The 15,832-nt window shown below is 63.5% G+C and overlaps 1 protein-coding gene across 1 annotated transcript; it reads left to right on the top strand.

The window, feature by feature from the left end:
- Positions 1 to 115: 115 nt before the first annotated feature.
- On the top strand, positions 116 to 15,731 carry COL9A3 (collagen type IX alpha 3 chain). Its single transcript, XM_075527713.1, has 32 exons — positions 116 to 181; positions 728 to 796; positions 1,634 to 1,669; positions 2,157 to 2,228; positions 2,709 to 2,762; positions 3,035 to 3,070; positions 3,500 to 3,523; positions 3,722 to 3,775; positions 4,055 to 4,108; positions 4,393 to 4,434; positions 5,485 to 5,541; positions 5,842 to 5,895; positions 6,332 to 6,385; positions 6,613 to 6,666; positions 7,047 to 7,100; positions 7,381 to 7,434; positions 7,947 to 8,000; positions 8,569 to 8,622; positions 8,725 to 8,778; positions 9,043 to 9,087; positions 9,162 to 9,215; positions 9,473 to 9,526; positions 9,785 to 9,838; positions 9,931 to 10,002; positions 10,890 to 10,925; positions 11,232 to 11,276; positions 11,599 to 11,631; positions 11,751 to 11,897; positions 11,994 to 12,048; positions 12,222 to 12,404; positions 14,584 to 14,661; positions 15,541 to 15,731. Exons 1-32 carry the CDS (start codon positions 116 to 118, stop codon positions 15,729 to 15,731), a joined length of 2,043 nt encoding a protein of 680 aa, XP_075383828.1.
- Positions 15,732 to 15,832: the final 101 nt, after the last annotated feature.

The following is a 15,832-nucleotide window of genomic DNA, read 5'->3' as shown; positions in this document are numbered from 1 at the left end:
GGGGCTTGTGCCCGGGCGGGGGGCGTGCTCGGGCGCCCTGCCCGCCCCGCCCGCCTGGCTTCTGCCGAGCTGCCGGCTGCCCCCTCAGAGCGCCAGCCGGAGCCAGGACTCTGCCATGACTGGATCCCCCGCGCTGGCCCTGCTGCTGCTGGGGCAGCTCCTGGCTGTGGTCGAGCCACAGGTGAGGCCTGGTGTGGGTGCTGGACCCCGGCCCCTCAAGACCCGAGGCTGGGGGACTCTGAGCCGTCATGGGGGGCGCAGCCCAGGGGACGACCCCCCACTCCCACCACCTGGGTGCCCTGCCATCCGGCCAGCCTCCAAGGCACAGCCTAGGCCCCCGTGCCCCAGTGCCAACTGGGTGCACAGCTGTGGGGCCCCAACTGTCCCACAAGCGCTGAGGTGCTCCGAGGACGAGTCTGGGGGCCCCCCCATCCTCTCCGTCCACTGGACCTGCCTGCGTGGCTGCTGCCACTGGGGCACACAATGTCCCCTTTGTTCCCGGGGCTCACAGGCGATGGGCGATGGATGGTCGGAGAGGAAGGCGGATGGCTTGCTCTGGCTCTCCTGGCCTGTGGCTGGGGTGGGGAGGGGGCTACATGGTGGGTGGGGGGTCAGAACTCTGGGGGTGTCTTGCAAGGCCCCTGTGGCTGCTCCCAGACACACCAGAGAGTCACCACAGGGAAGGCCTGAGAGGTGAGTTCCCTTACTTCCAGTTTCTGCATTTCAGAAAGTGGGACCTCGGGGCCCCCCTGGCCCCCAGGGCCCCCCAGGAAAGCCAGGCAAGGATGGCATTGACGTAAGTGGGCTCCCCATGGGGGTGGGGGGCTCTGTGAGCTTCTAGCCCCGCCCGCTTCCTGATCTCCTCTCCAGGTTGGGGAGGGCATACTTGGCAAAAAGCCAGCATCAGGATTTGAACCGGGACACAAATCCTCCTTGTTAGCATGTGGGGCAGACCAGACGGTGGTCAGTGCATGAGGGCTGTGGGCATTGGGTGGGTTCTGGGCTCAGTGTGCTGTGGATGTGCTGGGAGCAGCTGGGGGTCAGGGGTGCCACCTGTGGGGGTCCCAGGTGAGGCAATGCAGGGTGAGGGTATAGATGGACTCCTGTTGTCTGTGCCCTCAGGTCCCCTCCTGCCCCCTCTGGGGGGGTCCCTCCTCATTGCGTCGTCCCAGGTGCTATTGGCCCCCAACTGCCACCCAAGGCCCCACACCTACTGCCCCCCCCCCTCAGCTGCTACCTCCCCCTGTGCCCTGCAGCCCCAAGCTCCCTTCTGGGTCCCAGGAGTTTATGCTACACAAGTAGCCTGGGGCTTCCAGGTGGGAGCTACCAGCGGGGATCCTGGGTGCCTTTCTGGGGCCTCTTGGCAGCCAAAGGGGTTAGGGTGCAAAGGCTTTGTGACTCAGCCCCAGGTTTCTGGGGGTCACGAGCTCCCACAGGGGACCCAGCTCTATCTCTCTGCCTTCTTCAGCACTGCCTGCCCCAGCCCCTGATGGGGAAGGGACACCCCTCAGGTGGGGTTGGGAAAGTAGGGACAGAGGGACCCTCTTGTCTCGTCCCTCCTGCTGTCTTTGCCCCCTGGGGTGGGTTTCGGGGGACACCTGGTCATGGGTGGGTCTCTCCATTTCTGCCACAGGGAGAAGTTGGCCCTCCGGGTCTGCCTGGGCCCCTGGTGAGTGTCCCCAGTGGGGTGGAGGCTGGGGGCCGTGTGGTCACTGAAAACAGTGGTCATGGAGGGCCCTCCCATGGAAATCACCTGAGGGGAGGCCTTGGGCACTAGGAGCAGGCATGGCTGGTCCGGGGTGGGGGCAGGGGGCTCCGTGGGGGCTGGCTTTCTCTGGGTTGCTACCTGGCGGTGCCTGGGTGACACGGAACAAAGGGAGGTAGATCCCGCCCAGTTCCCACCCACCCAGGCTGTGAAGTGCCAGGTACAGAGACCTGCCTGGGTGCTTGGGGCACTGAGAGGTGTGTGGGGACAGTACCGTCCTATAGACAGTCAGTCACTCCTGGGCGGCCCCTGCAGATGGGGCAGGGCAGGAGGACAAGCCAGGGGCCTGGCTGCGGTCTCCAGCAGGCGAGAGGGTCTTTCTTGGATGGCTGCAGGCTCTCCTGCCCTGGGGAGGGTATGGGCCGGTCTCATGCATCCTTTCCCCCCACAGGGACCCAAGGGCACCCCCGGGAAGGCCGGGAAGCCAGGAGAAGCCGGGCTGCCGGGGTTGCCTGGTATAGATGTGAGTTCTGCCCTCCAGCCCAGCCGCTGTCTCAGGGGCAGCAGGCTTCCATCTCTGTCCTTCAGCCAAGCCCACCCAGCCAGGCAGCCCTTAGAAGGCCATCCCAGATGTCCCCTAAGGGCCCCTGACCCTCAGCCCAGCCCTGAAGGCGTCTGGGGATGGCAGAGCCAGCCCATAGCTCCAGCAGAGAGCTGCCAGCCCCTGCAAGGCCAGGAACAAAGGGCCATTGTCCTGGATCTGTCCCCACCCCCATCTGTTCATCCCTCTGTCCATCCTGAAGTCGGTGGCAGGTTTAAGGCCAGGACTGGAGATAGTCTGTGGCCAGGGCTAGCCCACCCAGTGGGCCCCCACCAGCTACCCCCACCCCACCCCAACTCCAGATGCAAAGGGACAGGGTGGCAATGCCAGAGGGGCCGTGCCAAAACAGCTTGTGTCCTGGCTCCCAGGTGACCCCTGACCCTCCTCTTTCTTCCTTCCCAGGGTCTGACAGGGCGAGATGGACCCCCTGGACCCAAGGGTGCTCCTGGAGATCGGGTAAGTAGCCCTGGGTCTCGAGGCCAGGCTGATGGTCTGCACAGCTGAGCAGCTGCACAGGGTGCCCACGTACTTGGGGCTTGGCCTCAGGCTCTGTGGGGTTCACTGAACCTCAGGAAGCACCTGTACAGTGAGAGCCCCCTTGGGCCTGGTCTTCTGTGGAAAGGGCTTCATCCCTCTCCTTCCTGTGAATCCTTGGACGGACCTGGGGGTGGGAAGGACCTGCCTGTGGCCTGCGTTGGTCCCTGAAGGCCACTATGCTGTTCCCACAGGGAAGTCTGGGCCCTCCGGGGCCTCCTGGACTTGGGGTGAGTCTGCCCTCTTGTCTTGATGAAAGTTAGTGATTCTCCATGAACCCACCTTCATAGTCTCTGGGAAGTTCCTGAACAGTGCTTGGGGAGCCTGGGCAGTGCTGGGGGAGCCTGGGCAGTGCTCCGGGAGCCTGGGCAGTGCTGGGGGTCCCTAGGCAGTGCTGGGGGAGCCTGGGCAGTGCTGGGGGAGCCTGGGCAGTGCTGGGGGTCCCTGGGCAGTGCTGGGGGAGCCTGGGAAGTGCTGGGGGAGCCTGGGCAGTGCTCGGGGAGCCTGGGCAGTGCTGGGGGTCCCTGGGAAGTGCTGGGGGGCCCTGGGCAGTGCTGGGGGGGTGTCCCTGGCTGGTGCTCTGAAGGGTTCCTGGAGCAGACCTGCATCTCTGAGGGCCTCCGACCCCATACACAATGACTCCCATGTTACTTTGGCAGGGTAAAGGCCTCCCTGGACCCCCTGTGAGTACCAGCCCCACAAGCAATACCCTGGACCTGCCCCATCCCCAAACCAACCTGGATGTCCCATAGCATGGGAGGGCTGTCCCGGGACAACAATCCCACTCCACATGAAAACACCCCTTGTGGATCTGAGACCATCCCACAACCCAACCCCGGGACCCTGAGCAGCTCCAGGTGAGACACCTCTTCTCCCCCCAGGGAGAGGCTGGAGTGAGCGGCTTACCAGGTGGAATTGGCCTCCGAGGCCCCCCGGTGAGTGAGTGCCCCTCCTGGCAGCAGCTGGGCTGCAGTAAGCACCACCTCCCAGAGCATATAGGGACCTGTCCAGCTTTCGGGGTCTGCCCCAGCCCCACTCCTCCTGCCCCTCCCTCCTGCTCTACCTCCCCTCTCTGCTCCTTTTCCTGTGCCCTGCCTGGCTGCCCCTCACACAGGCCCATGTGGGACAGTCTGAGAAGGTCATTTCTCCCGCGACGTAGCTGGTCACCTCACCTCAGGTAGGCTGGTTCAGCTAAGCCATAATCTCCCTCTTAGGGTCCCTCTGGACTCCCAGGCTCTCCAGGCCCCCCAGGCCCTCCTGGACCCCCTGTAAGTACTGGGCAGGAGACTCCAGGGAATGGGTACAGGGAAGTGCCAGGCTGCCTCCAGGAGCCCCTCTGGTGTGCAGACAGCACACTGCAGAGAGGGGCCAGAGGGGCCGGCAGGCTTCACTCTCCAAGGACAGAGGGATTCTGTTGTCTGTCACATGGCCCCAGCACTGACGAGTGAAGGAGATGTCTAGAAGCTTCCATGGGAGGCTGAAGGTGCCCAGTGGGAGGGAGCAAGAGGGCCATGGATGGGGTCTGTACAAATCAGCTCCCTCTCTGTTCCAGGGACACCCAGGGGTCCTCCCTGAAGGTGCTACAGACCTGCAGGTGGGTGCCTGCAGCCATGATAGAGCTGAGGTTGGAGGTGCCAGTGTTCGCCTATGTGTTCAAGTCCCTGTGTGTACGTGCCTGGGTGCACATCTGTGTATATGTGTCTGTGCATGTGCTGTGTGTGCATGTGCATCTGTGTGTGTGCGCAAATACATGCCTTGTGTACATGTATCTCTGTGTACATGTGCCTGTGTGTATATGTATGTGAATGTGTGGGTCTGGCCTGACCCACAGTCTCTGTCCGGGGCCTCCAGTGTGACACATGACATCCTCCCTGTCTGGAGTGGTTGGTGCCACCCTGTTCCCATCCACAGGCAGCAGGACTGGAAGCTCTTGGGGACAAGTGGGATAGGAAGGGAGATTTGGTACACAAGAGGCCAGGGCTGGAAGGGCCAGTTGGGTCTACAAGGCTGAGTGGCCCCAGCTCTGGCCCAGCCCAGGGGAGGAGTCAGCAGAAGGCCTTCCTGTGCCCTCTCCACTGGGACCCCCGCCAGCACTGCTCCACAGAAGACTGTAATTGCCCTCCTCTCCCCCCAACCCCCACCCTCTGGCCCAGCCCTTTGTGGGGAAGGGGTAGCACCGGAGCCAGCCCTGAGTCACTGAGTGGGAGTCAATGTCACTGGGCAGGGAGACCCACCTCACATCTCCCCCTTTGTGTGGCTCCTGGTGGGTAGCATCAGGTTTCAGGGAGTGGGCTTTTGTCCACCACTGACCTGAAGGGCCTGCAGAGCATGTCAGCTGTCCCTGTGGGCCACCATGTCTGAATGAGCTGCCAGGGCGTTCTCAGGCCCTGGGCCGGTGGGGGGAGGGGGGACTCTGCCCAGAGTAGCTGAGGACTGATCTGTAATCACAGTGCCAGGTACCAGGGCCACCTGTGGAGAGCCACCCAGAGGTGAGGGGTCTTGGGGCATCTGAGGCCAGTTCTAAGCAGCCCTGCCGGCCAACAAGGGGCCCTACTTGGGCAGCTTTGGCCCCCGCTGACCTCTGTTGGGTGGGGTGGCAGCCTGTTTGCCGAGGGAGGGGTCTGACTTCTGTGCTGTTCAACAGTGCCCTGCCATCTGCCCACCAGGCCCGCCCGGCCCCCCAGGAATGCCAGGATTCAAGGTGAGACTCAGTCTGGGGGGGCTCTTGCTGTCTCTACCTGGGAGCAAGGCAGAGAGGACGAGGTCCAGAAGCCTTAGCCCAGGAAGGGGGGTCCCCTGAACCCTGCTGGGGAGCTCTTGTTCTGTTCGTGGCCCTCAGCACCCTAGTGCCTGTAGTGGGGGACTGGGCTCGCTCCCTCCCTCAAGTCAAGGGTTGGTCCTGTGTTCTGAGCAATTGGTATGGCTGAATCCCACTCTCTTAGAGGAGGGGAACCCAAGGGTCTGGGTGGGCTGTGACCCTCTCCTGCCCTGCTGGCTTCAGGGACCGACGGGCTACAAAGGGGAACAAGGAGAAGTCGGCAAGGCTGGCGAGAAGGTAACTGGATAGTTTGGGGTGGGAGGGGAGGAGCAGGTGGCGCTGAGGGCGGAGCGAGGCAGGGGGAGGGGCCGGAGCCGATGGACCTGAAGGTGGGGCGGAGTAGAGCAGGGGGCGGGGCAAAGCAGGTGGAGCCGAGGGCGGACCAGAACTGGGGCAGGGCGCGGCCCCGGGTAGGATGGGGGCAGCCTGAGGGTGGCCGTGGTGCAGTGTGAGGGCCCTGGGGAGAGGTCTGGGGGACCTGATGGCTTGGAGGCCTGGATGAGTCTCAAGGACACGTATGAGGTTCCTGTGGACATGCCTGACCACCTGGAGACAGGCCTGCGGACGAGTGACTCCTCTGCCAGCCACTCCCTGGGAAATGGGTTGTCCCCTGGGGGCGGGCAGTGAGCCCTGTGGGGTGAGACTAACAGGCTTTCTCTCATCCCTGCTACAGGGAGACCCTGGCCCCCCTGGGCCTGCTGGCATCCCAGGCACCGTGGGGTTGCAGGTAAGGGACAGAGGGGTAAGCTTGGTGGCCCAGGGGACAGTCTACCCCTGTGAGCCATGGGCCCATGTGGGAGCAAACCCAGGTCCCAGCATCTGGACCTTCCACTCACAAGTTTTGGGGGTGGGGGGTCGGAGGCCCAGCTCCCTCAGGGGTCCCTCGGGTTGCGGCTGGGGACCAGGATACAGACAGATGGCCGAGGAACCCTGCAACTCTTGTTCCCCCTGCAGGGCCCCCGGGGACTCCGAGGCCTACCAGGGTCACTTGGGCCCCCTGGGGACCGGGTAAGTCCCACCACCCTCCTGGGGGCAGCCCTCCCCCCCCAGTACCTGGACGCTCCAGGGCCAGTCTTCCTCAGTGATGCAGACCACTCTTCCAGGGGGTTCTGGGGACCAGGGCCTAGCCCCTCATCAGACCCCACACTGACCCAAGCCTCTTTCCCAGGGGACCCTGGGCTGTGGGGAATGTGGCAGGGCAGGGCCTTCTTGGCCCTAGAGAGGCTCCCCCCCACCATGTGCCAGAGGGAGGTGGGGCATATTTGACTTGCAGAAGAGGATGATGTTTGTGTTCACTGATGGGAGGGGGTGCGGGTGCTGGCGACAGGGCTGCTCTGTGGAGGAGGGTGCAACTGAGGGACATCCTCCCACTCCCTTCTCCTCTACAGGGTCCCATTGGGTTCCGAGGACCCCCCGGGACCCCAGGAGCACCTGGGAAGGTGGTACGTGTTTGTGTGTGTCTGGGGTGAAAAGCCCCCTCCCCACCCCCTTGCCTGACTGTGCCTGGTCTTTGGGAGCTGGAACAGACCCTTGGTGGGCATAAGCCCTTGCAAACGGGGCTCTGGGGGCTCTCTGTTTCTCATGGATATCAAACAGGCCCCCGCCTCTGGCAGCTTGGTGCTTCCTGTCCTGCGCCAGGGCAGCCCACTCTACAGTCTGGCCCTGCTGGGCTCTGTAGGCTGCCCTGCACTGCTGACTCTTCCCCTCCCCACTGTCTCCCAGGGCGACAGAGGCGAGAGGGGCCCAGAGGGCTTCCGAGGACCCAAGGGAGACCTCGTAAGTGAGCAGTGGGCTTGGTTCTCTGGCCCCAGGGGTAGGGGAAGAGGGCACATGCCCAGGGGTGTAGGGTCTGGCCAGAGGCCTTCTGGGAGACAGCCCACCCCCTCGTGCCCTGTGCCTCTGGCTGTTCTCCGAGTTGTGCTCGGCCCACGTGAGCCTGGAATCCTGGGGTCACTGTGGCTGGCAGGCTGTGGACTCTGGCTTCGGCTGCCCATGGGGGGCAGAGAGGGCACGGGGGACAGACAATAGATGTGTGTGGCATCCATAGGCAAACTGAGTGGCCATCCCAAGTCTGGCATGTCTCTGGCTGCTCTGACCCAGCCCTCTGGACCATTGTGATGACCAGGGCCAGAACACTGGAAGGACCGAGCCCTGCCTTGGCACATGGACAGAGCCAAGCTGGGTCCTGAGCACTGCATGGTCCTGAGATGTGTGGGACCGTGCGAGGTGGGGCGGGGGGGACGGACAGCTTTGTTCCGGCTGCATCTGCCAACTGCTGTGTCTTTCAGGGCAGACCTGGCCCCAAAGGGATCCCTGGACTGACTGGGCCAGCGGGAGAGCCTGTAAGTGCCTCTGGATGGCATCAGCTCCTAGAGTGGATGTCCTGTTCCTCCCCAGGGCCCCAGTCCACTGAGGGCTTGTCTCTGAGCACACTGGTTCAGTGCTGACATTGCTTTGGGGCACGGGGTCAGTGTTGGACAGGCCACCCCACGCTTATGACCTGCCCTCTCCAAAGGGCCTGTGAGAGGCGGGGGGCACACAAACGTGCACACCAGTGGGTCCTATGCACTGACCACCCCCTGCATGCTGGTGGCCTGTCCTGACCCAGGCCCGAGGACATAGCGCCCCGGAGGAACCTGGCCCTTCTGTGTGTGGTCTTGCCTCTGCATTCAAGAGTCTAGGCACTGGCTCCCTGGCCTCAGTTTCCCCATCCATAAGCCAGACTTTCCCCAGAGGTTTAGGTGGAAGCCTCAAGGGGCCTTTGCCACCCCTCTTAGAGGCACCTTCCCACCCCACCCCCCACAGACAGCTTGGGCCCCCACAGGAATGGCAGATGCTGGGAGGGGACAGGGAGGCTGCAGGGGAGGGACATACCCTGATCTAGGGTCTCATCAGTCCCTTTGTCCCCAGGGCATGCCAGGCAAGGATGGCCGGGATGGTGTGCCAGGACTGGACGGTGAGAAGGTCAGTGCAAAGGCTAGGTCCTGCCAGGGGTCAGCTGGGGAGGGGGGCGCTCAGCCAGAGTCCTGGCCTCATCTTCCTTGTTTTGCTTGGTTGTCCTCCCAGGGAGAGGCTGGCCGCAATGGAGGCCCAGGAGAGAAGGGGCCCAATGGGCTGCCGGTGAGCATGGGGGCTTGGGGGCATGCCTGGCCTGTGGGTGCATGCAGAAAGGAGGGGGCAGCTGAGGGGCGGTGGTGGAGCAGGGGCCTGACACTGCACACTGGGCCCTGGGGGAGCAGACCTAAGTACTTCCCCACCTAGCCGGCCCTCCCTGGGGCACGGGGACAGCTGTCACCACTGAGCAGTCTGTCTCCTGGCTGTGGGCACCACTGACTACCTGCCAGGGTCTGGGCTACACCTCTGACTACCACCCTGTCCTGGCAGGGCCTCTCGGGACGAGCAGGGTCCAAAGGAGAGAAGGGAGAGCTGGTGAGTGGCCGTCTGGGGCGGGAGGGGCCTCACCGGGTGTTGCAGAGAGCACTCAGATGCCCATCCCTCCACAGGGCAGAGCTGGAGAGCTGGGCGAGGCAGGACCCTCCGGAGAGCCTGGGGTGCCTGTATGTACCCACCCCTCCCCCGATCCTGGGTGCATGGGGCTCACGGTCGCCCCTCCCTGTTCTGCCCCTGACCATACTGTGTGCATAGGGCTCACGGCCGTTTCCTGCCCCCCCCCCATCCTGCGTGCGCTGGGCTCGTGACCACCCTGCCCTGTTCCCCGCATCCTGTGTGGTAGGGGCTCACAGCCACCCCTCCCTCTCCCCCCGCCAACCTGTGTGCTCAGGCTCATGGCCCCCCTCCATCCATGTGTTCACAGGGAGATGTGGGGATGCCAGGGGAACGTGGCGAGTCTGGCCACAGGGGCTCTGCGGTGAGTGAAGGGCAATTCCCACGTGTGGCCAGCTGCCCTCAAGGGCTTGGGGGGCACAGCCCCGCATTCTCAGCCTTGTCTTCTGGGGGTGGGCAGCCCTCCAGGCCCAGTGATGACAACCTAGGCCAGCTTCCCTGGGGGGCAATGGGCTCCTGTGGCTGGGCCCCAACGGAGACCTCCTGGCTGCACCCCCACCCCTTGTAGTGCTGGTGCCAGAGCGCCTGGCAGCGGCTCACACTCCTTCCCTTCTCCCCTCAGGGTGCTCTTGGCCCACAAGGTCCTCCTGGTGCACCTGGTGTGCGGGGATTCCAGGTGGGTGTGCAAGCAGTGACCACAGGCCTAGCAGGGGTAGGTGGGTGTGTGCCCCTGTGTGGGGTCACTAACAGACTGGACCGTGTCCGCAGGGCCGGAAAGGCAGCATCGGGGAGCCTGGTCTGCCAGGCCCCCAGGGCCTCCGAGGTGGCGTGGGTGAGCGGGTAAGTGGCCGTCCCAAATGGGCCTTGCCTGCCCCCTCCCAGTCCGGGACTCACAGGTCCCCGAGGGGGGCGCTGCCCAGGAACATCACGCTATGCTGGTCCCAGGGATGTCCTGGCCACCAGTCCTCCTGTTCCTCGTGCCCAAGGTGCCTGGGGTCCCTCCGAGCCCCTGTGCTGGGGGAGGACAGCAGAGCCCCCGCCAGAGGCCATGGGATGGCACTTAGTTGGTGCTCACCCTGGTGAGAAGTCGGCCGTGTCATGGGGAGGCAGGTTTGGTGGGGAGGGCTGTCCCTGGGTACCTGTGACCCCAGGAGCCTAGGTGGGGGGGGGGACCTCCAGAGCCTCTGAGGTTATCAGGGAGGAGCCAATGGGACAACGCTGCTATTCAGCGTGTGCCGAGGTGTGGAGGCCCCTCCCTCCCAGGAAACTTGGGCCCCAGGGGCTGGGCCTCAGGAGCTCTGTAGTCGCGGGGGTGGGCACCTCTCTCATGGGCATCCCTTCCAGGGCGAAGGGGACAGCGGGCCCTTTATTCGCCTGCAGGATGGAAATTCCACGGCTTTGGGGACTGCCAACAGCCCAGACCTCAGTTTCCTGTCTGCCCCACAGGGGGGCAGCTGCTGTCCGAGGGCCACTCAGAGCAATGGCCACTGGTTACTGTGTGACTGCTGCTGCGGCCTCCCCTCCCTTCTCTGACTGCCCCCCCCATGCCCAGGGCCACAGAGCTGGTGGGGGAATTGGGGAGCGTCTGTCTGTGCAGGCCTAGGCATTGATGGCCAGTGGGGAGGCTGGCCCACAGGGAGTGCCTAGGGCAGGCTGGGGACGGCCTGGGTGCTCAGGGGAGGCCTGCGGGTAAGCCAGCTCCTGCAGTGCCTTCTCTCTGCCTGCAGGGTCCCGGAGGAATGGCAGGCTCCAAGGGAGACCAGGTGAGGGCCACTCCAATAGCTGCCCAGCCCTCAGGGCTCTGCTCGGTCTCCAGAACCCTCAGCCCCTCCTGCAGTGCTTGCTTCATCACCGAGCCCCTCCCCCTGCGGGCGGGCAGGGGCTGCCTGGTGTTGGATGCTACCCCCCCTCCCCCCACACCCACAGCACTGCCCCAGAGGTCACTGCCTCGGGGTCTGTACAAATCGCCAGCCTTTAGCACTTGGCCACTGTGCCGCGAGGTCTCTGTCAGCTATGCAGGGCCCCAGGGCCCTGGCTGGGGCAGCCCTGACCTGAGGGGTTCTTTCCAGGGCATCGCCGGTGCTGATGGTCTCCCTGGGGACAAAGGCGAGCTGGTAAGTGGGAAGCTTGGTGGGGCATCTACACGTCCAGGGCCCCAGCCAAGACTGGGCCCTGCCTGCCCCACAGTCGCCCCTCCTCACGTCTTACTGTGACCAGATGGTGTGTGTGTGAGTGTCTGCTTTTAGAGCATGGTGACAAAATACATCTCAGCCCCGGTTCCACATTCACCTTTTGGGGCCGCCATGGCCAGCCTCGCCCCAAACCTGTTGCCTGGTTGGGGGCAGTGCTGGATGGGCGCCTTGGTGACTGTGACTGGCCCCACCCACCTGGCGCCCACAGCACAGGCACTGACAAAAAGCCCTTCTCTGTTTGCAGGGTCCCAGTGGGCCTGTTGGACCCAAGGGAACGGTGAGTGCAGAGGGCACCCCAAGGTGGAGTCGGCCCGGGCAGGAAAGCCTGGCCCTCAGGGGTGTCAGGGTAGCTCAGCGGCCACCCTCTGACCACCGCTTTTCCCTCTTTCCGTCCAGTCTGGTGACAGAGGCGAGCTGGGCCCCAAAGGCATCCAGGGTCCCAACGGCACAAGTGGTGTTCAGGGGGTCCCCGGGCCCCCTGGCCCTGTGGGCTTCCAGGGGGTCCAGGGCACCCCTGGGATTACAGGGAGACCAGGTGCCCCAGTAAGTGTTGGCTTGGCCCTTGAGGGATTGGGGGTGCATTTCTTGTGGCCCCCCCATTCCCCCTGCGCTTGACGGTGGGCCTATGGTGACTTCCAGGGGAAAGAAGCCAGTGAGCAGCACATCCGCGAGCTGTGTGGGGGTGTCATCAGCGGTGAGCCCCCTACCCCTCGCCCTGTCCCTCGCCCCGTCCAGTCTGCCATGGGCAGAGATGAGGGTCTGCGCCTGGCCCTGTTCTTGGAGGGCCTGTGAATGGCCCTGGGGACACCTGGGGGTGCTGTGAGCCCCCCGTGCTGTGCTCACGCTGCCTCTTCTGTTGGCTTCCAGAGCAAATCGCGCAGTTAGCAGCTCACCTGAGGAAGCCTTTGGCGCCGGGTTCCATTGGGAGGCCCGGCCCGGCCGGCCCCCCGGGACCTCCAGGGCCTCCTGGCTCCATCGGCCACCCTGGCGCTCGAGGGCCCCCTGGCTACCGAGGGCCCACTGGGGAGTTGGGAGACCCCGGACCTCGAGGTGAGTCGGTGCGCCCCAAGACACGGTGCTCTTCTGGGCACATGCCTGGAGACGCCTGGAACCTTGTGGCCTCCCATCTTTCTGCCCAACCCCAGCGCTCTGTCCTGTGGCCTCAGCAATGCTGTGCTGAAACCTCACTGTCTGTACCTCCTGATCAGTCTGGCAGGGACTCACCCAAAACACAGCCGACTCAGGGCCACCCCACACAGTCCCAGGCTTCCAAGACGGTAACTCTCCACCTTTTGCTCCCAGAGTGGCTGGTGGGTCTGAACACGCAGCCCGCTGTGCCACCACAACAGGTGCCGGAGAAGGCGTGATGGAAGGCCTCCTTGTCTCTGTATCATGAGAGTAGCACTCGGGGGAGGGGCCCGTCGGACCGGAACGCAGGGGGTGGGGGTTGGGGGGAGGGAGGTGCCTGTCATCTCAGGACCTGCCCATGCAGAAATGCTCGGCGCCAGGGGGCATCTTCAGCAGATAGGGGCACTCAACACCCACTGCCACCGTCAAGGCGACTCCAACCCCTGGGGCCCACACAGCAGGCTGCGCCTGGAGATTTTGGACCTGCCAGCCACCATGGAAGTAGCCAGTCCTCGTGGCTCAGACCCTGTGGGAGCTGAGACTTCGTCTCTGTGGCTTCTTTGCCACCGTTACAGGGTGCTCTGGGGTCCCTAGCTATCCACTGGGGCAGCATATAGCACCTGCAGTCTAGCTAGCCCAGGGCCTAGGCCAGGCACAGAGTGTGGCCCCGGCACCTCCAAGTTACTGATCCTCAGTTACTGACCAAGTCACTGTCTGCACACCCAAACCAAACGCCCAGGCACCAAGGCGGCTCTGCCTCACGGAGGCCCTGTAGGACATCATGGAGCTGCCCCTGGGGTTCCCAGCTGCTCACTCGCCACAGCAGCAGAACACTGGTGGTGCTCAACTGCTGACCCCGTGGTTACCAGCCCCACATGTCACCACTCATCCACCAAAGCTCCTGTCTACAAGAACTAGGACATCCTGTGAATTCCTGCTTTCCACCTTGGGGCTGACATTCCGGTGTGAGCAGGAGAAAGCAGGCCACAGCCGTACGATGGGCTAAGGGGCGGCGGTACTAAAGGGCGGGTCTGGCAGACACAGCTCACCTCCCCTGAGCAGTGCCCACCCCCAGTGCCTGGCACAATGCGTCTTTCATCCCAGACTTTCAGCTCCGGCCTTCGCCAGGTCAGTTTCACTACTGGACAGCCACACAAGGGTCCCCCAAGTCTAGCAAAGGTCACATCATAAGGATGAGCATAACTTTAAGACATCTGATAATAAAACCCAGAATAGAACTGGCCACTTGTATTAGGGCCACCACAGGGGGACACGTGTGCATCGTCAGGAGCTTGGTCCTCTTGCCTTCTGTCCAGGGGACAGGCCAAGACGGCAGTGGGGGCTGAGCCCTGAGTGAAGGGTTCACATATGGGTGCTCACATGGGATCCTGTTACTGGGGGACCTCCATCTTCCCTCTGAAAAGACAACACCGGGCAGGAGCATGCTGTGCCCACTGAGGACCCTCCAGGCCAGCAGCCCTGGCTCTGAAGCAGCCTCCAGGCACATTGCCCAGGCCCTGAGTGGGTCTCTGTTCCACAGCAGAGGCCAACCTGAGCACACAGCTCTAGGTCCCCCTCTACCTGAGGCCCAGGTGGGTACAATGACAGCCACAGGGCTGTCTGGTCAGAGTGAGGACAAAAGGTGAGTTGACACAAGACAGCTTGGTCACTGCTATTAAGATCGGGCCAAAGAGACTGTCCCATCATGCATTCTGTCCGCAGGAGCCTAAATGAGTCAGCACAGCTTCAGCATGGGCAAAGCAGACTGGCAAGCGGGCTACCAGACGGGGAGCCTCCTGCGCTTCTCCCTCTGGCTAGGGGCCATCACTGGTTAGGGAGAATCAGTGGCTAGCGGTAACTCGGGAGAAAGAGGTTTTGAGTAATTTGGGCAAAGGTGCATTTTAGAACACACTTCAGTCACTCCTGGGTCAAAAATCCTGGCTGACAAGCAGACAGCCTGGACAGAGCAGGTGTCAGCAGCAGGCAGGTGGCCCCGCCAGATGCCGGGAGGCCAGGGCAGTGGCTTTCGGACTCCACCCCGGGATGCTCGCCCTTTAAACTGATTCTCTACAAACTGTCCCTGTTCAATGTCTTCTAACAGGAAGCCCAGGTGACAGAGGGGACAAGGGCGCCACCGGCATCGGCCTGGATGGGCCTGATGGGGACCAAGGACTCCAAGGTAGGAGGCCCTGAGGTCATAGGGCTTGGCTTTCGCCACGTCCTTCCTGATGAGCAGCAGTCTGCCTTGTGGCTGGGCCTCCTTTCCCTACCAGACAACCTTCCCCTTCCGGCAAAGCGCCCCTGAAGGCAGGACCAGGACCTGCGTTCATCACCACTGCCCGTGCCCGTGGGTGACCCCAACTGTCTGCTAAACCCAAGCAGAATTCGCTGTGTTGACCCACCCACGCCCACGCCGCTGAGGCCAATCCTGAGGCTGCGTGACCAAGGGCAGTGTGGACCTGTCCCATGGTCTCCAGGGCCCGCACCATCACGGGCAAATGGCCTCATCTTTCTCCTGGGAGCACTTAGGGGGCTGGACCATCCACCTTGCAGTTGTCAGCTGAGTGCTTAGCCACTGGCGGTGTCCATTTTAGACATGCGCGTCAGTCATTTGTAAGGAAGTGGAGGTGTCTGCTCAGGGTTATGCTCACTGGCACCCCCCCCCACCGGGCCTGGGCCTCCTGCCAGGGCCTAAGTAGAGGGTGGCCTCTGCCACTACCCCTTCCTCTCTGCCTCCTCCCTGGGGTCCCACACTCAGCTTCCAGGGTCACCTCTGGGCTGAGAATCCCGGGCAAGGCCTCTACCCCTCACTTAGAGGCCTGGCTGCTCCCCAACAAACCTGCACAGTTGTCACCCCTACCATCTCCAAAGACCCCCACCCAGTCTCCCACACAGGGTCTACAGCTTCCCCTCTTGCCCACTCTCATCCGACCGCAGGTGGCACTGCAGGTCTGGGGCTGCCCCCGCCCCATGATCCAGGGACGAAGTGGAAGGAGAAGGGCCGGGTGAGGGTGGGAGCAGGCCTGCACTGCACCCCTAACCCCTGTGTGTCCTCTAGGTCCACCAGGGGTGCCTGGCACAAGCAAAGACGGTCAGGATGGCGCCCACGGGGAGCCTGGACCCCCTGGCGACGCTGGCATTCCCGGCGCCATTGGGGCTCAGGGCACCCCAGGCATCTGTGACACCTCAGCCTGTCAAGGAGCTGTGTTAGGTGGGGGCGGGGAGAAGTCAGGCCCCAGAAGCTCATAAAACTCGGCATAAGGAGGCCAAACACCACGGACAGCGGGAGCAGCCCACTCAAGACATCTGGAAAGCCCTCCTGGCCTGTCCTCCCAGCAGGCCTCAGGACC

Source organism: Tenrec ecaudatus, chromosome 12 (genome assembly GCF_050624435.1).
Source record: "Tenrec ecaudatus isolate mTenEca1 chromosome 12, mTenEca1.hap1, whole genome shotgun sequence".
In the NCBI taxonomy this organism is placed as follows: domain Eukaryota; kingdom Metazoa; phylum Chordata; class Mammalia; order Afrosoricida; family Tenrecidae; genus Tenrec; species Tenrec ecaudatus.
Note: the sequence above shows the minus strand (reverse complement) of the source record. Positions and strands in the feature narration are given on the sequence as shown.

Excerpts from the sequence above, each read along its gene's own strand:
- COL9A3 (XM_075527713.1), top strand. The coding sequence starts at position 116 with ATGACTGGATCCCCCGCGCTGGCCCTGCTGCTGCTGGGGCAGCTCCTG. Across the intron at positions 797-1,633 it reads CAGGCAAGGATGGCATTGAC|GGAGAAGTTGGCCCTCCGGG; the intron begins GTAAGTGGGCTC and ends TTTCTGCCACAG. Across the intron at positions 7,101-7,380 it reads CAGGAGCACCTGGGAAGGTG|GGCGACAGAGGCGAGAGGGG; the intron begins GTACGTGTTTGT and ends ACTGTCTCCCAG.